The sequence below is a fragment of the Pangasianodon hypophthalmus genome, chromosome 9, assembly GCF_027358585.1.
Source record: "Pangasianodon hypophthalmus isolate fPanHyp1 chromosome 9, fPanHyp1.pri, whole genome shotgun sequence".
NCBI classification, from domain to species: Eukaryota; Metazoa; Chordata; class Actinopteri; order Siluriformes; family Pangasiidae; genus Pangasianodon; species Pangasianodon hypophthalmus.
This window is the reverse complement of record NC_069718.1, coordinates 26,999,983-27,023,678: the sequence shown is the minus strand read 5'-3', so window position 1 is coordinate 27,023,678 and position 23,696 is coordinate 26,999,983. Positions and strand designations below refer to the sequence as shown.

At 38.8% G+C, this 23,696-nt stretch overlaps 2 protein-coding genes across 3 annotated transcripts in view; one reads left to right on the top strand and one right to left on the bottom strand.

Moving 5' to 3' along the window:
* The window catches only part of ccdc146 (coiled-coil domain containing 146), a 29,806-nt gene extending 26,960 nt beyond the window's left edge, over positions 1-2,846 (top strand). The window contains exons 18-19 of the mRNA XM_026918922.3: positions 663-887; positions 2,646-2,846. Coding sequence (XP_026774723.2) covers positions 663-887; positions 2,646-2,846 — 426 coding nt within the window. The remainder of the gene's footprint in view (positions 1-662; positions 888-2,645) is intronic.
* The window catches only part of gsap (gamma-secretase activating protein), a 33,531-nt gene continuing 10,845 nt past the window's right edge, over positions 1,011-23,696 (bottom strand). For both annotated transcript variants that reach the window (XM_053237254.1, XM_053237255.1), the window contains 25 exons: positions 22,504-22,573; positions 22,204-22,253; positions 18,050-18,154; positions 16,805-16,861; positions 16,666-16,712; positions 16,477-16,556; positions 15,929-16,006; positions 15,760-15,846; positions 15,478-15,570; positions 14,414-14,634; positions 13,281-13,350; positions 13,022-13,101; positions 12,559-12,639; positions 11,862-11,996; positions 11,533-11,591; positions 11,217-11,248; positions 10,694-10,755; positions 10,144-10,239; positions 7,410-7,480; positions 6,723-6,817; positions 6,469-6,588; positions 5,841-5,902; positions 4,540-4,644; positions 4,072-4,168; positions 1,011-3,968 (listed from right to left, as the gene is read on the bottom strand). In XM_053237254.1, the coding sequence (XP_053093229.1) occupies positions 3,868-3,968; positions 4,072-4,168; positions 4,540-4,644; positions 5,841-5,902; positions 6,469-6,588; positions 6,723-6,817; positions 7,410-7,480; positions 10,144-10,239; positions 10,694-10,755; positions 11,217-11,248; positions 11,533-11,591; positions 11,862-11,996; positions 12,559-12,639; positions 13,022-13,101; positions 13,281-13,350; positions 14,414-14,634; positions 15,478-15,570; positions 15,760-15,846; positions 15,929-16,006; positions 16,477-16,556; positions 16,666-16,712; positions 16,805-16,861; positions 18,050-18,154; positions 22,204-22,253; positions 22,504-22,573 (2,154 nt within the window). In that variant the 3' untranslated portion in view covers positions 1,011-3,867. The remainder of the gene's footprint in view (positions 3,969-4,071; positions 4,169-4,539; positions 4,645-5,840; positions 5,903-6,468; positions 6,589-6,722; positions 6,818-7,409; positions 7,481-10,143; positions 10,240-10,693; positions 10,756-11,216; positions 11,249-11,532; positions 11,592-11,861; positions 11,997-12,558; positions 12,640-13,021; positions 13,102-13,280; positions 13,351-14,413; positions 14,635-15,477; positions 15,571-15,759; positions 15,847-15,928; positions 16,007-16,476; positions 16,557-16,665; positions 16,713-16,804; positions 16,862-18,049; positions 18,155-22,203; positions 22,254-22,503; positions 22,574-23,696) is intronic.

Genomic DNA, 23,696 nt, shown 5'->3' with positions numbered 1-23,696 from the left:
TTATTTACATTTTTCCAACACTAAACCTTTTAAGCTTGGCTTATTTCTCAGACTGAACAGATCCTAAACAAATACAATTATGAAGAGAAGGCAGGCTATTCTTTTATTTATTTATTTATTTATAGAAATCTTGTCACCACAAAGGGTGTCTATTTCAGGCTAGGCCACGCGAGAAGCAACAAAAAAGTCACGCGAGTGGAGCGGGAGGTGTTTACTTGCATGTGATGCAGGGAAAGTGGGAGGGTTTTTTTTGTTTTTCACACCACTCTGTTTAAACAGACTGTTGTGTGTGAAAATTACAGCAGCTTCTGAAATACTCAAACCAGACCATCTGGCACCAACAACCATGCTGCATTTCCCCCCATTCTGATGTTTGATGTGAACATTGAACTGAAGCTCTTGACCTGTATCTGTGTGATTGGCTGATTAGATAACTGCATGAATACAGGTGTTCCTATTTAAGTGTCTGGTGAATATATATATATATATTAAGTATTACAAAATAGCTTATTGCTGAATCAGAAGAGGAGGCTTAGGTCAATGGGACATTCACTGCTAACTAGTGTAAAAGCATGAGGATTAAACTGTAGCAGTCTTATTTCCTGATTTGTACAGCTGTGTAGTTTGTCGTGGTGGTGTGTCGGTCTGTTTGTGTGTCTCAGGTCAATGAGTTCCAGAGCCGCATTAAGGAGTGCACTAAGAAGTTGATGGCTGTAGTGTCAGAGTTGGCCATGCGTCAGACGCAGGCTCTGTGTCTCCAGCAGGAGCTTCGTGAGAAAGAGTTTGAGCTTGACTTGTGCCAAAGAAGACTGGAGATGGGACTCGCACCTTCTGACACCATAGAGCAGGAGTGGTTGCGCCAAACGCGAGCCCAGCAGAAACGCCAGGTAGATGCCCAGGACAGAGCCTGGGTCGAAATTACTGTTAGTTATACAACTCGTATAAGGAGACTAATGTGAACCTCAAATGACTGGCTTTGACTCAGATAACTGGCATGGGTAGAGATTACACAAGTTTAAATAATTTATTTAAGGGCATACATGGATTTTATAATCATTTTGTGTAACCCAGTCATTTAATAATAACAAAATTAAATGCAAGAAATATTTTAATACATTCAATAAATATTAAATATGAAAAAAATAAAATAATTAAAAAAGCAAGCCAACACAAATCCATAAATTTAAACCAAACGACTAGTCATTCAATTAAGACAAAATAAATGCACATAAAAGGAGGACAGGCTGGTCTTTGCAACGGCTCAGCTGGCATTAGGCTTCTGAAAGAATAGGGACACGCCGTGAACAGATATTTAGAGACCGGTATGATTCTTATTTTTAAAGACTAAAGCTGAATTACAAGTCGGTTCTGTTTGCCACGTTATGTTCCGTTAATGTTCCGTTAACGGTATGTTCCGTCAAAGAGAGATAAGTGACTGATCAGCTACTACAATGTGCCGAATTCTCCCTAGTGTGCTGCGTGCCATCATCAAGCTTCTTCCAGAATACATCATGTTTCCTTACGACACTTTACCTCCTGCTTTTCCAACACGGCATCAGGGAGGATGCATTGGTGCACGAGAGGCCAAAAAGCATGTCAGTGTGTTCTGGCTGACGGTTGCAGAGACGCTTGAAACAATTAAACAAAGAAGTTTCCCTGAGTGAAGTGTAATTCACATTTCTGCAATTTGTCTCCAGATTTTATTTTCAGGTGCTGGTGTCGTGCTAAAAAATATTTTTATGGCCATAGATGTGAGTCAAAATAACTTCCACTTCTGCCTCTGAGAAATTGCTTTTCACAGTTTTGTCCTCATTTTATGCTTTCAGCTTTCTGTGAGCTTTAATTTTTACAGAGTTTTTCAGCGTCAATAAACACAAATGAGCAGTCGTGTGCATGCACTTCGTACTTTACATGTGATTGTCATTTATCAATATCAACGCGCGTGAGTACGAAGGAAACCAACTTTAGAGAAACTTTTGTAACTCTGGGTATTTTTTGTACACAAATTTACTACAAAATTGATAAATGAGGCCCAATGTTTCCATTTTAATGTCCAGTTTATTAAGAAAGACAGCTTTGAGACAGAGACAAAAGCATCACAGCAAAAAACCTATACGCTACAGTCACTTGTAAAACCATGTTGCCTCCTCTGTTCTGTGGTGCATGATGGGACCATTTAGTGAGGAAAAAAGTGTCAGCTGATTTTTAAGTATTAATCGTATACATTAATTATGCGGTTCATGACACAACTACTAGTTACTCAAGCTAGAAAAATGCAAAAAATAGAGCAAAATTGGCTGTGCTCTGTAGGTGAGAGACGCATACATACTTTCTCTCCCCTGACAATCACAGCGACACTAGCCAGTTGCGGCTGTCTGCGAGCTCATGTATGCAGAAGTAGCATGAGCAGCAAGTCAAAAACATGTGGTGCCTAGCTTATTATTACTTGGAGAAAACAAGAAAGGAATAGCTATTGTATGACAGGGGAAAGCTGGCTGGTGGGCGGGAATTGGCATGTGACAAAATTAAGGAGACATTGCAAAAATGTGGACCATATTGGGGCCCTGAGTACTAAGCAGGGGAACATTGCTATCAGCTGTGCATTCCCAAACATGTGTGTGTGTTTGTGTGTTTTTCAATATTAGATGACTGAGGAGGAAGAATGGAGTCAGCTTCCAAACGGAGTCCACACCACGGCAGACTTGCGGCCCAATTCCTACATCCCAGCTGAAGGTTCACTACCTCTGCCCAAACCCTATGGAGCCCTGGCACCTTTCAAACCGAGCGAGCCTGGAACCAACATGCGCCACATCCGCAAGCCTCAGCCCAAGCCCCTTGAGATCTAGTGCCCCACATTACATTCATGTCCACAGCATATTCAGACATATACACATCAGCAAAAACGAAAGTTAAAATAAAAGATCGTATCTATTCCCACTTTAACAAGACAATTTCTTTTTCCAAAGAACAAAATGTTACACCTGCTTTTGATTAGTTACCTCATGTTTATTGGCTAAGGCTTGCTTTCTCTGGAACTTCATGTGGGGAATTCAGATAGTTCCTGGCAGAAAACACTCTGGAGATCCAGAGGGAAATGCAGAGAAATACATGGAAGCTCTCACCATCACTCCCTTTTACATAGACTTCATATGTTCAGAGGACGTGTGTGTTCTGATTGGTGACTCTAACATTTGTTATTACTGCATCAGTGTCCTAACAGGGAAGTTCAGATGCTACTTTGCACAGTCTAGTTACTGTCAATCATTGTCAAAGTGAGATTAATCTTAAGCTTGTTTCAACGTCCAGCCCATCTATTTCTGCTTGCCAGTTTGTCACCATTAGCCTACATTACCCCTGATGCAGGATTAGGCCTAGATCACTGTCATGTTTCACAAAAACCCTCCTTCAGCTTAGTATTTACACAGAAATGTAGAGAGTAACTCAGCATTCTATAGTAATCGCACTCTGTTACAGGAAATTTAAGAACACAGATGACAAAAAAAAGAAGTTTTATATACACAGCAGTGTGAACGGACAGCCGATACAGAAATCCCTTTTGACTTAGTTCAGTTATTTAATTACAGAATCTTAACTCTCTCCATAGGAAGATCAAGCAGCTGTTCCACGGTTTTACCTACATAACTTCTTTAATCGAAATCAGCAGGCAGCACTGTATGTGCATTTGTACGCCAGGTGAAGGTTCCTGCTTTTCAGATGAATGTGATGGATATTAAACAGCATGTTTTCACTGTGCAGCATGTGTGCTAAACACAGCAAAATATCAGGCATCGGGTTTCAGTGTGACATATCTCAGTCAGTTTCTCTCCGCAGCACTTCAGGTGCAGCCATACATTCTTCCCCTTGTGTTCACTTGCCCTCAAAACCCAGTTTGATCAGAGTTTGCTTTAGTGCAATTTCCTCCACAAACCTGGCATCCACATTCTCCTGTTCCTCAAAGGGATTTGTAGCTAAAACACAAAAAACATACAAAGGCACAGTTATGGTTACTGCACAGCATCCACCACACCACACCAATCTCCAAAACATACCAAATCTCTCAAAATAAAATACCTTGCTCTTCCATGTCTGAGAGAATAGTGACAAGGTAGGTTAGAGGCAGAAGCTCACGTCGAGAGCACAGTTTGTCTCTGTCCAACTGCACTGATGCCTGTGAAGTGTACAGTAACCTTAGCTCTGCAGTCTCTTAACCAGTCACAATTCCAGAGCACATTACATAACCAAGCTCTCAACAGTGCTTGCGCCGATACAGAAATCATACTAAACATATGAACAGTATCTTTTATATTGTTCCGGAAGGTTTCACACACACATTTGTCAGACAAAGGTGCTCCCACTCACCACTATAGCAATACAAGCAGGCTTTTCAGTGGATTGGCTAAAAACCTAGTTCTTTGGACTACTGAACCATGGACTACTGAAATATGTTTAAATATGTTGTTGTGACCAGACTGATTAATGATAACAGGTGGTTTTGGATTAAACACGATTGGCTTTCTGACAGAGTATGTCCAGGCTCACCTTGGTCTTGGTGTATTTCTCCAATAGTCTTCTCACACACTGTCTGGTGATGCAGGCTGAGCTGACTGGATGATCCCAAAGCTGACACACTCTCTGGGCCAGGCACTGAAACAAAATCCAAGCCCATGAAAAGGTTGACAGTTTTTCATGTTTGTATGATGAATTCTCACAACATTTTAACTGGTAAAATATAGTAAAGTTATCTTGACATCTCTGATCTTGATTAGCTTTACCTGCAAAGCTCATGATCACACACAACAGTCTCTAGAGTTTACACAGAATGGTGCGAAAAACAAAAAACATCCTGGGAGCAGAGGGTCTGCAGGCTGAAACACCTTGTTGATGAGAGAGATCATCCATGGTGAGGAGAAAAGCATCTCATAAGCACAGACTCACTGAACCTGAACAGCTGAAGACTGGAAAAAGACCAAGTGAGATTTTTTCCCAGTCTTTAGCTGTCCAGTTTCAGTGAGTCTGTGCTCATGAGAGCCTCAGATTCCTGTTCTTGGCTGACAGGAGAGGAACCTGATGTGGTCTTCTGCTGTTGTAGCTCATCCAGCTCCATGTTCAGTGTGTTGTGCATGCTGAGATGCTTTTCTGCTCACCCCGGTTATAAAGTGTGATTATTTGAGTTACTATATCCTTCCTGGCAGCTTGAACCAATCTGGCCATTCTCCTCTGATCTCTCTCATCAACAAGGTGTTTCCTCCCACAGAACTGTTGCTCACTCAGTGTTTTTTTATTTTTCGCACCATTCTGTGTAAACTCTAGAGACGGTTGTGTGTGAAAATCCCAGGAGATCAGCAGTTTCTGAAAAACTCAAACCTGCCCATCTGGCACCAACAGCCATGCCACGGTTAAAGTCACAGAGATCACACTTTTTCTTCATTCTGACGTTTGATGTGAACATTAACTGAAGATCTTGGCCTGTATCTGCATGTTTTTATGCACTGTGCTGCTGTCACATGATTGGCTGATTGGATAACTGCATGAATGTGCAGGTGTACAGGTGCCTCTAATATACATATACATAAACATATTATATATATATATATATATATATATATATATATATATATATATATATACATACATACACACACACACACACACATACATACACACACACCAGACACTGTCACACAAGCAAGAGTGAGGTTATACTGAATATCGTCACGGCTATGATTCGGCTGTAGGCATGAGGCCACAGGTAACCACAGCTGTGCCCGTATTCATTATAACCACATGATTGCTAGTACGCTAGTACTTTACACAAACAAATATGGGTAGGTAAACATTACCTCAGGAAGTCTTTTCAGGACACTGAACTTCAGTTCTTCATTGCCATTACTGTTATCTAGATCTGCGAAATAGAATGAAGAACAAGTTGAGTTGAACTACAGAGAGGGGTAGGGAACAAAGATACAGTAAACACAGTCTTTTCTTCTGAAATGAATAAAATGATTGCATGCAAGACATCGTTCTCCTGGACCTGCACTGCTCTGATGATATGATGCTGATTTGTGCATATGTGTATCCTTTCTCTAATGGTCTTCTGTGAAATCAAAGCAGAATCCAACTCCTAATTTATAACTATGTAAGTGTATACCTTCAAACACTGTTTGCTTTCTCCCAATGCCAGAAATTTTGGATATCAAGAGGACCTTATGTCATGGCATGCTGGTGGGAAAGTTGAAGCAGATTTTTTGGAGTCTCACTTATCAGTGACACAGCGTCTGTTGTGTTTACAATGAGTAACCTTCTTTTCTCTTGAGTAAAACAAAATGCTCAGTTGGTTCACTGACTCAGGGTCTCAGATTAAGGCAGAGATTCCCACATAAAAAACACACAAACTTTTCCAAAACCTCCATATTTATTGATGTAAGTGTACTGTATGTTTCTGTGTGCATGTGTAGCAGTAACCATCACCTGTCATAAGGCGTGACACAAAAGGTTCAGTGAGGTGTAGAAAGCCATGGTCCACATACAGCAAGAAAGTGTGGCGAGGTAGACAGCGTACACCCAGCACACTCAGAAGTGTAGAATAACCTAGATATTTTCACACCATATCATATACCAGCATTTATCTATATACATTTTAACAGGAATCACCTTTGTCTTAAATGTAAAGAAGAGTGAAATACATTGGGAGTGTGAGGACTGAAATGGGAGGTTCCTCTTACCGGGTGGGAGGGGAAGACAGAGTCCTTCAGCTGCTTCCACAATCCGACACATCGTATGAAACATTGTCCACTCCTCCGAGTTGCCTTGCTGTTTACTAGAGCACACAAAACACAATGATAATAGTTAATCTCAGACTAACCACACTTTTGTTACTGGGAGCTAGACCCAGAAAAAAAAATGGGGTGCTGGACCATCTTTCTTATTATCTGTAATACTATGTGTAATAATGAAAATAAAACAGTATGTCTGCTCAATTGCCACAATTACAATGTCTTATATTTTAAGTGAATAGTTAGATAGGTGAATTTTAAACACATCCATCTATATGTTTAAACAGGAGTTTGGAAGCTGATTCCTTTTTGTGAATTTATGTGATTGTGACACCCAGTGTTTAAACCAGGAACTGAAAAACCTTATTAAAAGTTTCTCTTTGATTTTGATATTTAAGTTAGTCTTTGTCTCCCTTGCCAATTCTCATCCACTTGCTAGTTACAATCAGACAACTGCTGCCAATCGGGCTAACGCCTGCTTCCTCTGAGACATGGGCAGCTCTGTTACCACAGATCTGCTGCTGCTTATACAACATTACATCCTTCCCACCCAGACAGCAGGGCCGATTACACTCTCTTAGGCTCCTGTGTAACTTGCAGTTACATACTTATTGCTCTTTATATATCACCACTCACAGGCAAAGCACAGTGTGTCCCAAGTTCAGCTTCAGCCACAGAGTCTCCAGCATGTGTCTGAGCAGCTCCAGCTACACACAAAAACACACAAAAACACACACACATTATAAACTGAACATCAGTAGAAAGTCCTGTGGATTTCAAAAACTTCTCTGACAAGCATGAAAGCATTATTTCTCACTTTATTCATACTCATAGTACTGTATACTCATACTCATTTTAGGAACGGGTTTCAGAAGGTTTTTTTCTGTATGTTTTTCACATACAGCGTGGTCTAAAAGTCTGAGACACACTGAAAATCTGGGATTTTTTTTTTACTCAAGATTCTGCACTACTCCTAGCTCCCAATTTAAATGTAAGGAAATGTGTGATATTGACCAGGTTAACTGCTTTGTACAAAAAGATCAGATTTTCCTCATGTCTGATCTCTTCTATTGAAGCGTGTGATCAGACGACATTATGATGGATTTGATCTAAAATGGATCATAAGGTTTTACACAATCTTGTGGAGTCCACGTCAGCTCGAGTTGCTCTGTCATTAAAGCAAAAAGGGGACGTGCCAAATACTAAAAAACTCTGAAATTCATGTAAATATTTCAAAGATTCTACTTTTCACTCAAGTTGTTGTCAATAATATAATTTGTAATGAAAATTAGAAAAGAATGCAAAATAGTAGCATTTTCACTAGCGCTCTCAGATGTTTGAACCCCGCTGTATGTATCTCCAATATGGACACGTATCAGACAAAGCCCCTGTTGCAGGCTTCATAATCTTCTTCCTCTTACTATTATTTTATTCAAAAAGATGTACTGTTTTCACGGGTAGCAATTTTTCACGTAGAGCCACAAAATTCAGCACAATCATAGATCTTATGTGGAATAAAGTGCTTGTGTTTTTGGGAAAGAATGGAATTACGGCTGCCGCATAGCAATGCTTCAAAGTGCGTTGTTTTTCCTATAGGAATACATGGGAAATGTTCAGCTGGTCCTGCTTTCACAGATTTGAGCCTTTCTTAGTTCAGATATAATGAATACAACCTGCATTGCCACACCTAGTAAAAACCCTAGCAACCAGCTGGACTATGATCACAAACAGTTAACACCCTAGCAACCAGCTGTTTCCTTAGCAAACAACTAGCTCCAACCTGATTACCACCTCGGATCATATTGAAACCTACTAGAAACACCATAGCAACCAACTGGGTTAGCATAGTAATGACCTAGCAACAAACTAGCAACCAACTGGAATATGATAACAACCAGCTGGGAGAACATAGGAACCACTTAGCAACACCCTAGCAACCGCACAGCAACCACCTAGTATCACCCTAGCAACCACCTGTGTTAGCTTAGCAACCATCTGCCAATACCCTAGCAACTTAAATATGCTAGCAACAATTTAAGATTTTAATGTAGCCTTTAGCCTTTTAACCGTTACACACTTTACTGTTAAATGTTTTAAAAAAAATTTAAAATCAATGACAACAAAACACTGTAAAATAGTTTAAATCTTTTATCATCTTTAGAGGATAAAGTTGATCCATGAACTTTAACCTTCTAGTTCTCCTTTTACTTTTTACATACTGTATTCTATAAATTTCACTACAAAACTATCAAATAGCAAACATTTTGTGTCACATGGTAAAATGAATTCACATAAAATAAAACAGTGAAATGATCTTCTATATTCCTGTTTTCACCCGTCCAAAAAAAGTCTCCACATATTCAGCACATTTTAGCGTGTGCCAATCATGCGCATGCACACACACAACATGCTGGACTTCTCATGTCCTCATGCTCTCTCTGCTCGGAAATAACAGGAAGTCTCCTTGTGAAAACACATCCTATTCACTCTGTGTTCCAGGAGAGATATCTGCTTGTTACTTGGAAAAATGTCATGGTGACAGTTTTATGTGTGATTATGTGTCCATGTATTTCCCCAAAACTAATACGTTTGTAATATAGAAACTACAGTTAAAAAAAAAAAAAAAAAAAAAAAAAAAACACCAGTGCGAAAAGACTTCCTGTCTCTGAGCTACACATTCTCTAATAAATCCTTTTTCTAATGGGAAATAATTTACCCTCTTACTATTAAGTGTATACGGATAGGAACAGTTCGCAATATTGTATTATTATACATATATGCTGATATGCTGATCAATGCTTCATCAAACATGAAGGAAGCTATTGAAGAAAACTATTTCAGACATTTGACCTTGCTGGGACCTTGACCCTGTTTGGCTCAATTCCAAAATCTAATCAGTTCATCTTCTGGTTAGAATGATAATTCCATATAAATTCTACAAACATGCAACCACTCGTTCTTGAGATAGCTTGAGAATCTCAAACAGACGCACCGATGGACACTACAGTGAAAACTTAATAACAGTGAGGCTATCCGGCATGAGCGCTACTTAATGATTAGATGTTCCTCCATTCTTTTATCAGAGAGATCACAGTCCTGCCCTCCATAATTACTCAAAGTTTTGCTGTTATAGAAAAATTAATCAACACCTTCTAACCAATCAGGATTAAGAATTCGGTATTATAAAAGCTCACACTACGTGCTCTGCCAGTGTTGTGTGCAAACCGCTGTGCCATGTCTATTTTAAGCTGCTGGCAGTTCAAAAAAAATTTTTTTAAGCATTTCGTTTTATCACTTGTATTATACAATGAACACTTAGCTATAAATCGCTAACTTCCAGGATGTTCCTGGGAGACATGAGGGCACACACCAGCTTGGCCATGTAGTTCACCACCAGCATTTCAATCTTTTTCTTCCCCATCTGTGGCAGGTGTTTGTTCAGGTGTTCCCGGAGCTTATCCACCACCTGACCAAGAGAAACCCAATCATAATGATTAATAAATGTGACATTCAAATGTCTTCACCCCTGTAAAATGAGTATAATGGAAATATAGCAGCTTATATAGATTATTATGAACAATGCTCAGTCACCAAATTGCATGACAAAACAGCATAATAAAGAAGAACCATCAGTATGATATGTGATTATAAAAAGAAAATACTTGTCCCTTAACAATTAAGTGAAGAAAAATTCTTAATTGTGGCTTTATACGCAGTGTCTTCTGATTAGATAATGCACTGAGAGAGCAGTTGTAACCAGCCCTCTTTCATGGCATCTACCTTCCTCCACAGAAACCTAACACAACTGCCAAAGATGTCCAAAATCAATGATTATCAGCGATCAGGTGTCAGTAGTCGGAATGAAACAGAAGGTCATAGAAAGTTTTGGGAAACCAGTGTCGGAATGAGCTGTAACTTACCACGCCTACTAGCGCCCTCTGCGGCTGGTCCACCTCCTGAAAGAGAGGAACCACTCTCTTATCTGCGGACCACAGAGAGAGTCAGAGTTCACCGGTAGTTCAGCCCTCATTTATTTTTGCATTTTCATTAGCCATATGTTCTTCATAAGTTGATTTTACTCATAATCGTAACAGGAGTAATATTTAACTGTGACCAGACAGAAATTCCACCTGTTGTGGTGTAACATGAGAGTGAACAAATGCAAAAAAAGGGGAATTTGAGGACTTTGCTAACTCCCCCATTCCTCTACTCCCAATGCACTCTGTGTTTATTACATACTTTATTCATTACACAGAAAAATGAAACCAGCTCTCAGAGGACCCAAACTATTTGGCCCTGAAACGTTAGGTCAAAGTTAAGAACATTTCCATTAAAAATATTTTGTGTGTGTGTGTGTGTATGTGTGTGTGTGTCCTGCCATTATTCCTACATGTCAAGAGCAAAATCACAGCAATACACCTCTTTTACTGCAGTTTTACTTACCCAAATGCCAGGTATCTACCACAGACAGAACTCTAGGGAACAAGTGAAGAATAGAGACTTTAGAAGGACAGTATTTAGTATAGATTGGGAGAGGTTTAATAAAGGCAGTCAATTCCATCAAAAAGAATGATTTTGTTGTGCATTTACAGAGAGACATGCTCTCCAGGAGTTTAGGGCATGTGTAGTCAGTTACAGGGCTATCTCTGTACTGAATAAGCTTGAATACACTGTATTGAATAAAAGGCTTCCCACTTTCTTACACACACACACACACACACACACACACACACACACACACACAGAGCACTCCACTTACTTTTTAGCGTTTTCCTCAAGTTGTTGCAGGAAGGCAGAGGATTTCTTTTTCTCTGAATTCTGTAACCATATTATGGGTCATTATTACTCACAGAAAACATGGCTACGATTTTAGAAGTAAAAGTAGTGTTCAAACAGAACTCAGCCTAGAAATACCAATATCCTGTAGACCCAATTTTACAAGAGAATCCCAGACACATAAGAACACTTTACCTCTACAGATACTATGAGAATTTATATGTAAAATACCAGCCCTAGGGTAAATAGGGCAGAATGAGATTGAGATAGGGAAGTAAGGGCAGAATGCGATTGTGTGTTTTCTCCCCTCACCAGTGCTGCTTGAAGTTTGGTCCAGTCACTCTTGATCTGGGAGAACCGGTATCGAGGGTTTGGCACGGTCTCAAAATATTTTGCCCTTTCAATAATCCACTGTAGCTCATTCCAGTAGCCCTGCAGACTCCTGGCCTTTTACACACAAAAGCAAAACAATGTTACATCTGACACAAGCTGAGTAAATCAACACTACAGTGACAAGGCAGACTGAAATATGTATCAGTATTAATATTAAGTCACACTACTAACACAAGATTATTATTTTTAGATTCAACAGGAAGGTAACAATAAGAGTCATAGATTTGTAGTCACAGATTTGAGCTACATGGAATTTCCAGAAATAATTGTTGTTCCAGAAATATTTGTGCATCTATATCATAGTAAAGCTTAATCAAACTGAGTTGTAGCAGAATCAACTTAATTTCATTGTCATACATCATATTTAATAACTGCTTTATTCACTTACATAGTCAGTTCCTTATAAAAAATTATAAATATAAAAAATATTATTTATTTTATAATTTGATAATCATAATTTCAAAGGAAAATGCAAAAATGCCTCCACTTCTTTGTATTTCTTCTCTGATTATTAATGCTTAATTTCTGCAGGTGTCATCTAAACAAATCTTTCTGTCAGTTAAACATCCCACAGTCTTGTAAAATCCTGAGAGAAATAAACAGAATTGTGCATTACCTTCCCTTTAATTATTGGCTGAGCGAGCAGCTCAGGTGTGCACTTCACACCAGGGATAGCAGTCAGCGCTACAGGAAGTTCCTGCAGCAGGAAACAGTTAATTCTATATCATCTGTAGTGTAAGCAATTTTACAGACATTTCGTAAAACTGACACAGTCAGAGCACTCTACTCAGTGTACAGCATATCCAGTGCAAGTCAACATTTTCAGTTCTGCTTTCATTCAAAAATGACTTCCAACAATAATTTCACTTCCCCACCCTATTGCTACTTGCTTCTTGTTTCAGGATCAAAAAAAAAAAAACTTGTAGATGCACACAACTCATAAATCAAATTTCACATGACCTGACGACATCCCTGCTTATCTACTTTGCTATCAAATAACATGTATATGATGTTGCAGTGTGTGATATATGAATATTCTGTTTTGGAAGTGCTTCGTCAAAGGGCTATGTTTAAATTACCTTCTTCTCAAACACAGATGAATATGGAAGCACTTTATTCAGACTGAGAGACTGCTGACAGCACATCCTGTATAAAGAACCTAAGTTGAAAGAAAGTTGGTTAGCATCTCATATGGTTATGCACGCACACACACGCACACACACGCGCACACGCACACACACACACACACGCACACGCACACACACGCACACACACACACACACACACACACACACACACACACACACACACACACACAGAGCACCCATTCCTACTTACCAAGAATAAACTCCTGGATCAGATCAAAAGCATTAAAGCTCATCATGTTCTCACTAATCCAGTAGATGATCTGGAAAGAGAATGCAATGCGAATTAAAATTCTCATCATGATCTTGTTCCCATTTTCCCCACACACAAACACAGACACATGTGTATGCCAACAACCCTTAGTGCTGGAAGTCAGACATCTAGCTTTTACTACAGTCTACATCATTAAATGTGGCCAAGAAGAAGCGCCTACATTCACAGAAAGCGAGTATCTGACAAAGACGTTCCATCCACAGACCTTCCTGTAGCCTGCTGTAAACAAGTTTGTTTACTCATCACTAACTGCTGCAAACAAAAATCTTGTTTCAACAACTTGGAAACTGGCACATGAAGATGTATGTAACCCAAAGTGTGGACAGATTGCACCGTTCCAGATCCTGAAGTCTGTGGCCAGTAATGTAATGTGCCAATAATGTAATGTAAAATTTACAGCAAACAACTGTCAGACATATTCACAATAAAGAACTGTAATATCTTATATAGTATAAAATAACACATTTGGTTGACAGAAGATACAACTGAGGACCCAATCAAGGCAGTTTGCTGGGGCTGGGATTTGAAGACACAACCTTCTTATCTGTGACTCGTAACCTTAACCACTGAGCCAGCACAACTAGCTCAACGAGCATCTTTTAGTGGAGTATATTCAGTGGTAGAAGCAGTTGAATAAGTGTAAGCTAGTCGCGGTGCTGTTGTGGTGTAGCTGTGGTGGCTCAGTGGTTAAGGCTTTGAGTCACAGATCAGAATGTTGTGTTCATATCCCAGCACACGAAGCTGTCATGGTAACCTTCAGCTCCTGCATCAGCCAAATGAGCAAGTGTACTGGGTTATGTGTTATTTTATACAACATTAAGATGCTACTGTAAATATTTATAGCCGTTTACTGTGAATTTTACAGCACTAAAGTAAATCACTGCAAAATTCACAGCTATTTTTTTTTTTACAGTGTTTACACTTTGTGAGTTTGCGTCACACAAAGCTCTCATTTACTGTGCCAAGATAAGTATTCCACACAAAACCAAACTGACTCACTCACTAAATTTACAATCTGAGAAGCATTCAGAGCTTCTTTCCCTCTGTCTCACCTTCTTTTCTAGGTCCTGGTCAGGTCCCAGGTGGCCCAGCACACAGTGCAGCGCGGCAAGACGCTGTGCCTCGGGCCGATTAGGGCTAAGCAGCTGAAGCAGGAAATCATGGCTGAGGTTGATGGTATATATCCTGCCCATCCACCCATCCAGCAGCTTGTGACCGGGAATGCTCACTAAAACACTGTTGACTCCCAATGCATCCACATGGGCATCAGCACCTGCAGGCCAAGGAGCACAATGTAGGGAAAGAACCACCACACTTTTACTGACAAACACACACTAATCAGGTACATTCACTACAAGAACAACCACTGCATTTTAACTGTTTGCTAATGTAGCCTGTAATGGAACAAAATACGATGAGCTGTCCAATAGGTTTGCCCCACGCCGCGAGATGATCACGAGATGATAGTAGACTCTGTTCAATTCCAAGTGAATCTAGCTAGGCCTTAAGGAGCACCAGTGACTGTGGATAGCTGTATGCTAGGTTCTCTAAAATAATCTCACATAGCCACTGTAGAATTGTCCCTTCAGAGAACTTCTGGTGTAATCATAAAGACTCATCCCAGGACTTTTATTTTCAATATACTCATGGTAAACATCATATATTGTACATTATATATTGTACTGTTTGCATTTACTCTTCAACAACCGTAAACTGTAATAATTTATAATCCCACTATCCAGTGTCACCCAAAGCAGATTGTTTCCCTTTTGAGTCTGGTTCCTCTTGAGGTTTCCTCCAAATGAACTGTCAGGGTGATTTTCCTTGCCCCTGTCACCACTGGCCTGCTCATTACAGAGCTAACTCTAGATTTCTGTAAAACTGCTTTGTGGCAATGTCTATTGCTAAAAGCTCTATACAAATAAAATAGAACTTGAATTGCATAATTGTGTTCATTCGGTGACCTAGGCACTTGCTCCATTTTGTTAACACAGTAAGCTCTTATTTTCCTACTGTAATATAATTAATCACTGTCACTTTCTCAGTGAGTGATGAGTTTATCACTGTAAGGTGCACATGCCAGTGGCCAGCGTCAGCAGTAATCTGAGCTACTCACCTGACAGAAAGAGACTGTGACAGAGCAGGTCCTGCTGCCTGCAGTTGATCAGATGGAGGAAGTGGCCAGCTAGATAAACTACAACATAATAACCTGTGGGAGAGTTTCAGATATTATATGTTATGAGAACTCTTAGAAAAATGAGAATGAGAATGCTTAAAAAAAATCTCACTGCACATCATGCATCAAAAACTGTTGATTGATTGACAATGCACTGTGAAACAAATGCAGGTGTGAGACTGAAAGTTTCTCTCTGAATGAACATCAGTTTCCTGCACTGACCCAAATAGAAGAAGAGTGGCTGGAGGTTTGACATGCTGCCTGGCAGTACGGGTTGCTCAAGTGCTACAGTGAAAGTTTTACTGAAGCCTGCATAAAAAAATCACACAGAAAAAAGTTATCACATTAACAAATGTGAGTGTATTTAGAAATAACACCTCAGTCCTTGTACCTCTGTGCACAAATGCAATGGTGTATGTGTAATCATCAACACCATGCTGAGGATGGCTGTAGCACACACACATGATCCCTGTGGGGGGGGACAAAGGACAAAGAGGTTCATATACGTTTCTGGAAAGTGCTATTTGCTCTGCATAAGTTCAAATAAAAGATAAAAAGACAAATTCCTGTTACATCATATCTACAGTTGCAAATTAATTCATCATTAATATACAAATGTGTTTTTTTAATGGAATTCAAAAACTGTTCCCTAAGATTAACACATTTACTGTAGTTTTGTATTCTAATTATTATGTTTGATTCATGAAGACAGTTCTCCATTAAATATATGATCAAATATCCAATGCAGCTGCCATATTCGTGCATTACCTGGACTTTGATTGCCAACATGAATGATACAACTTAAATTCTATCCCAAGTCAAGTGAGTGAAGAATATAAGACAACAGTAATCATTGACTTTGTTAAATAATGTGTAACTACAGCATTCAATACCATTTATAAATTCTTAAGGTCAACCAAAGTTCATCAGAAGACTTGCCAGTTTTGTCTGTAAATACCATCAGTTTCATTCCCTCGTGTTCCCGCTCTTGGTACTGATCATGTCCAAAATTAATAAACCTATACAAAACATGCAAATGGCACATTATTGCACTTTTGTTTTGTGTTTAACAATATTAGTATATATTAATATACTATTAAGCTATACCACTAAAGATAACTAACTTACCTCACAGAGGTGAAAGGATTACTGGGTAACTCCAAGGGAAGTTCAAACTGTCATACATAAAAAGACTTTAAAATCTCTCTTTTATCTGTCATTAAACATGATGCAATGCTAAAGAACTGACAATGATTAATATATTTACCAGGGTCTCAAAATTGTGATCAGGGAAAAACTGCACACACTTGAGCACATATTTCTCCTAAAATAGAAAAAAACATTCACAAAGTCATTGTAGAAACTCAGAGAACATTCAGAAAAGAAATGACAGATAATAGAGAGGACATTAAGAATGCCATGTCCTTGATAAATGTAATATCAGTAATACAGTAAAAAGCATTGGTATGGAAGAGAAGGGTTTTTTTGTTTCACTCTTCAAAACTCACTATGCTCTTATTTTAAGGTTGTAGAGGTGAAACTGTGAGGAATGTAAGAGTTCTGACCTTAAAGAGTGATTTTTATTTCTGATGTGTGATGCTGGTATTACACTAGGTCTCAGTTATTGTCAGTTAGGTCACTGGGTCTCATTTATCAATACTTTTGTAAAGACGTCTGTAAATATTTGTGTAAGCCAAAATGAACTTTAAAAAATTCTGCAATATTTATAAAAGTTTTGGAAATGCTTGTTTTCTTCATACTCCCACAAAACACCCACAAAACTCCATAAAAGGCAAAGTTCAAACAACTGAAATGAAGAATGTCTGGCAAAAATAGACTTTCTCAGAGGTAGTGTCAAAGTTATTTTGACTCAACTATGCCAATAAAAATATATTATTTATCAGTATGCAGTACCTGAAAGGCCAAAAACTGGAGCCAAATATGGAAAAGGTTAATTAGAATTAAGTGAGGTGAAAAGAAAATGGTTTGACATAAAAATGAAGAAAAAATATATACAGTATATCAACTGGTACCAGGTGATCATGGACACCAGGTTCATCACACAGAGAACCTGCTATGTTTTTTTTTTTTTTTAATTAAATTGTCTTGGCAACCCAAAAAAATACACAATCTATTTAAACTTGACAGCAAAATCTGTATACAAAAGTGCAGTAACTCTTCACAATTCATATGATTTGTTCAACTGAGGTTTATATTAGTTTTTCTTATGTGTAAAGTTAAACTCAGAAGCACGAGTACAACACAAACTGTTTCTGAAATTAGCGAATCTTCATGAATACCATATTCTGTGTAAATGCTCCTACAAATGATTTACAAATAAATCTGTTCATATCCAGCTTGATAAATGAGGCCCACTGTCTACTACGCTTCAGAAATCTAGCACCAAATGAGCTCTTTATATGCCTCTTTCTCATTTCTGTATGAAGAACTGCCACAGCAGCTTTACTCTTAAGACTATGGCTAAAAAAGAAGAAATAAGGGGAATTCTGACCCTGCTTGTGAGGAAGAAGAGTCTCTGAGTGTCCGAGTCCCACTGAACCCAGCAGAACTCATCTGTCACTCTGTCTTTCACCAGATGCTCTGTGTTCTGCATCACCTGTTACATCAAAACTCATAAACATTCTCAGCTTCTCAATAATCATAATATGAAAGACTAATAAAATCCTCTCTCAACTGGATTTGTTAAAGAAAAGTTCACATTCTCTATCAGCAAAAAATAATGTGCAATGCATTAAGCACTTTAACAAGTTCATATCTCATCTGCCTGTGTATTATACTGTGGGAGGTGAAAACAAAATCAAAATGTTAAAAAGGAAATGTGAGTATCCTTTGGCTTCACACTATGGAGCAAACTTCAGAAGCACTGCTTGCACAGCTGATGAAGAGCTTCTGTCTGAAATGTATTTTTTAAAACTATTAGTAGGGGAGAGCTGGTTTTTTTTATTTAACAATGATTTAAATTACAGACTTCATCCTTTCCATCTAACATCATGAATATATTTTCGTATCATGTATAAGTTTAAACATACAGTCAGGTCCATAAATATTGGGACAGTGACACAGTTTTGGTAATTTTGCCTCTGTACACCACCACAGTGGATTTGAAATGAAGCAGTCAAGATGTGACTGAAGCGTCGACTTTCAGCTTTAATTCAAGGGGTTTAACAAAAATATTGCATTAACCGTTTAGGAATTACAGACATTGTTTACAGAGTTCCTCCATTTTCACAGGCTCAAAAGTAATGGGACAAACTAATATAATCATAAATATTAGGATTATTTTTATTACTTGGAGGTAAATCCTTTGCAGTCAATGACTACCTGACGTCTGGACCCCATGGACATCACCAAATGCTGAGTTTCCTCCCTTGAGATGATTTGCCAGGTCTTTACTGCAGCCATCTTCAGTTGCTGCTTGTTTGTGGGTCTTTCTGCCTTCAGATTTGTCTTCAGTAAGTGAAAAGCAGCTCAGTTGGGTTGAGGTCAGGTGACTGACTCGGCCATTTAAGAACATTTAATTTCCAAGCTCTTGGGCTGCTTTCACAGTATGTTTTGGGTTGTTATCCATCTGTACTGTGAAGCGCTGTCCTATCAGTTTTGCAGCATTTGACTGAATCTAAGCAGAAAGTATAGCTCTGTACACTTCAGAATTCATCCTGCTACTTCTATCAACAGTCACATTATCAATAAACCCCAGTGACCCAGTTCCATTGGCAGCCAAACATGCCCATGCCATAACACTGCCTCCACATGTTTGACGGATGATGTGGTATGCTTTGGATCATGAGCCCTTCCTTTCCTTCTCCATACTTTTCTCTTCCCATCATTCTGGTACAAGTTAATCTTGCATCAGAACTGGTCAGGCTTTTTTTAGAGGTTTTTTAGCAAAGTCTAATCTGGCCTTTGTGTTCTTGAGTGTTACCAGCGGTTTGCATCTTGAGGTAAACCGTCTGTATTTACATTCATGAAGGTGGCTCTTGATTGTAGACTTTGACAATGATAGGCCTACCTCCTCCTGAGTGTTCCTGACTTGGCTAGATGTTGTGAAGGGGTTGTTCTTCAATAAGAAAAGAATTCTGTGATCATCCACTTTAGTTGTTTTCTGTGGTCTCCCAGGCCTTTTGGTGTTGCTGAGCTCGCCAGTGCATTCCTTCTTTTTGAGAATGTACCAAATTGTTGATTTGGCCCTCCTAAAGTTGCTGCTATCTCTCTGATAGGTCTGTTTTGGTTTTTCAGCCTAATGATGGCCTCCTTCACTTGCATCAACACCTCTTTGGACGGCATATTGAGAGTTCCCATGACCAGTTACCAAATGCAAATTCAACACTTGGAATCAGCTCCAGACCTTTTATCTCCTTAATTTATCATGATATAAGGAGGAAACAGGCCACAGCTGGCCATGAAACTGCCCCATTACTTTTGAGCCTGTGAAAATGGAGGAACTCTGTAAAAAATGTCTGTAATTCCTAAACGGTTAATGCAATATTTTTGTTAAACCCCTTGAATTAAAGCTGAAAGTCGACGCTTCAGTCACATCTTGACTGCTTCATTTCAAATCCACTGTGGTGGTGTACAGAGGCAAAATTACCAAAACTGTGTCACTGTCCCAATATTTATGGACCTGACTGTATTGTCAGTGTGTACTATACATTTTCACTGAAACCAAAAGGAGTCCAGTGTTGAAAATGTACCGGCGGAGAGGAACAATTCACAAACATCGCATTTGTCAATTCTAACACCACTTTAAAAAAGCTGCAAACTTACACATACCTCAGGAAAAATCAATGTTAAACCATCAGGCATTCATTACTCCATGTGATATATCTTTGAGTGTAGCTTTGAAAAATAAAGTAATTACAAAAGCTCATCGAATGTCTATTATGTCCCAGAGCGTCCTCGTGTCTGTGTTGCCTTCTGGCTCTCCCTTTTAGTTATGCCTTCATAGGTAGTATTACTGGAGTCCCTGCACTCTGCACACAATGTACATTTTCTTAAAGCACTACAGAATGAAAGCATACCTAATACTCCGTGTTCTCTCTCTCTCTCTCTCTCTCTCTCTCTCTCTCTCTCAACCTGTGCATTACCCCTGCTGCCTGATGCCTGCCTTCCAGTACTGCTTGATCCACCATGATGGTGTACTTCTGCCTCCTTGCCCTGAGAAACACTTGCTGCTACTGAGGATAGCCCCATCTGTATAGCCTCTAATGACTGCACTTGCTAAAAACTATGCTCAAGTCTCAGTCATTATACAGCTGATAACTTCACCTAGATATTATAGACTCTAAAGCTAAAACTAAAAATAACCCTGAAGCTTATACCGAAGAGCTTTCTAACACACCTAGCACTGCTTGACTCTATAGTATACAGTTGTATGAGGGAAATTATTTACAATCTCACTGTCTGGTGTCACCCTTTTGAGTCTGGTTCCTCTCAAGGTTTCTTCCTCATATCGTCTCAGGGAGTTTTTCCTTGCCCCTGTTGCATCTGGCTCATTCATTAGGGACCTAAATCTAAATTTATATCTGGATTTATGTAAAGCTGCTTTGTGACAATGTCCATTGTTGAAAGCACAATACAAATAAAACTGAACTGAATTGAATAATATAGTAACCATGATTACTACGGAATGGTACATGGTTACTATGGTTAAACCATAACACTATGATTTAAAAAAAAAAAAAAAAAAAAAAAAAAGGGAATGTCTTTATGTGCTTTTCTTCAATTGCAATTCATTCTTACATGGGTGGATTAGTCAGTGCATCTTTTCTCTCTCAGTGCTTGCCATTTGTTTTCACTAAATGCACACATGCAACTATTGCTTTTTCATCTTGCATATAAAAGTACACCACTTCAATTTGTCCATTTAAACAGCAGTTAATGTGTTACAAATGTGTTGTACTACAACTGTGTCCACTCTCCCCTACTACACTGCAATTTTATAATATAAACTATTAAATAAATGTAATCCATTTTAAATTTACATTTACAGCACAATAAAGTGTCTGAATACTTTCCAAACCCATTGTATACTGATAGTGCGATCATGTTAAGCTACACTGTATGGCCAAGTGTTTGTGGACACCTGACCATCACACCCATATCTGTTTCTTCCCCAAACTGTTTCCACAAAGTCTGAAGCACACAATTGTATAGAATGTCTCTGTGTGCTGTAGCATTACAGTTTCCCTTCACTGGAACTAAGAGGCCCAAACCTGTTCCAGCATGACAATGCCCCTGTGCACAAAGCGAGCTCCATGAAGACATGGTGTGTGAAGGTTGGAGTGGAAGAACTCGAGTGTCCTGCACAGAGCCCTGACCTCAACCCCACTGAACACCTTTGGGATGAACTGGAACACCGACTGAACCCCAGACCTCCTCGACATCCCAACATCAGCGCCTGACCTCACTAATGCTCTTGTAGCTGAATGAACACAAATCCCCACAGCCACGCTCCAACATCTAGTGGAAAGCTTCCCAGAAGAGTGGAGGCTGTTACTAATACAAAGAGGGGACCAACTCCAGGTTAATGCACATGGTTTCGGAATAGGCACATATGGGTGTGATGGTCAGATATCCATATACTTTTGGTCATTATATTGTATACAGCATTTTATAATATATTCTGCATGCAGTACAAAAACTCACAAATTTACAGCCTTCCTGCCTCCCCAGCAGTATGTGGTACTGGTCAATATCTAGACAAAAAAATAAGAATCAATACATTTGATTAAACAATGGCTTGAAACCTGTGTATGTAGTTAAAACACTTAAAGGACATCACAACGTAAACATCCTTAACCATTAGCTCTACTATGTGAAAAAGTTGGAAGGTCTGATGAACATCTGAGAATACAATAAAGGCTCCAAAGCCACAATAAACTGTTAATAAACTGATAAGCTGAAGCACTTAGGAATATATTACAAATACACCACTCCAATACATACAGCCATCTTCTGCTGCCACCAACAAATGGCTTTCCAGCACAGTGCTCCGTGACAAGTGAGGATACAGAAACTAAAGAAAATGAAAAAGTATCTTTATCATCACACCTTCCTAAACTGCAATAACAGTGAAAAGAATAACAATATGCAGGTGGTACTTCAAACCTTAATACATTGGAATTTTATATCTGAAAAATAAAACAGCTACCACAAGTCTACTTCTACACATTCTACAGATGTACAGATAGGTGACAAATTAAAGGAAAAAACTGTGGCTCTGTTATGCTGTGGGAGGCAGTTTGTTGGCATGGTTTGGGTTTACTTTTCCCCTTAGAGGGAAAGGTCACTGTAAAGCAATGCAGTTATTCTGACTGGTCATCTTTATCCAGTGATGAAACATGTTTGTCTTGCAGGGAGTGGTCTCTTCCAAGTAAAATGTTCCCATCCAAATGGCACAAGGGCTCACTGAATAGTTTGATGAGTACGAAAAGTATGTAAGTCACCAGATCTCAACCCAACTGAACATCTATGAGAGATTTTGGAGTGACGTGTTAGCAGGGGTCGACAAAGAAGTAAGAAATTATTCTTAAGTGAAAGTATAGATACTGTGCCATAATCATAGCTAAAAGTGGACATATTCAGTCAAAAAAATGTACTGAAGTGAAAGTAACAAATTTGCTACTTCAAGTATCATGTATTAAAAAGTAAAACGTTCTTAACATGTGAAAAGTAACTTTTATTACTTCTCTAAAACTGTTAGATGATTATTTTTGTTTTGTAGCAACTCAGTCACTTTGCCTGAAAACAATATTTAACATTAACTAGAATTTGTCTTGCTGCTTAGCCAATGATGTTAGCTCCTGGAATCGATGCTAGTCTAACCTGGAATTAGCAAAGAAAACAGGCTGACTTATTAATGGCCAGTTTAATTTTAGCAAATTAGTGAAACTTACAGTGGATATAAAAAGTCTACACACCCCTGATTGTTTGAAATGAAACCTGCACTCATAAAAGTTTGGTCACCCCTGATGTGTAACGTACAGTCATACAGTCATACAGTCATACAGTCATAACATTCAGTACACTACATGAGACCGTTGTACTAGTACTCTAAATAAAAATGTAAGGATTAAAACGATTTATTTTTCTTGGAAATCTAAGTAAGTAAGAGTACATACTGTATATTCAATTTTAAT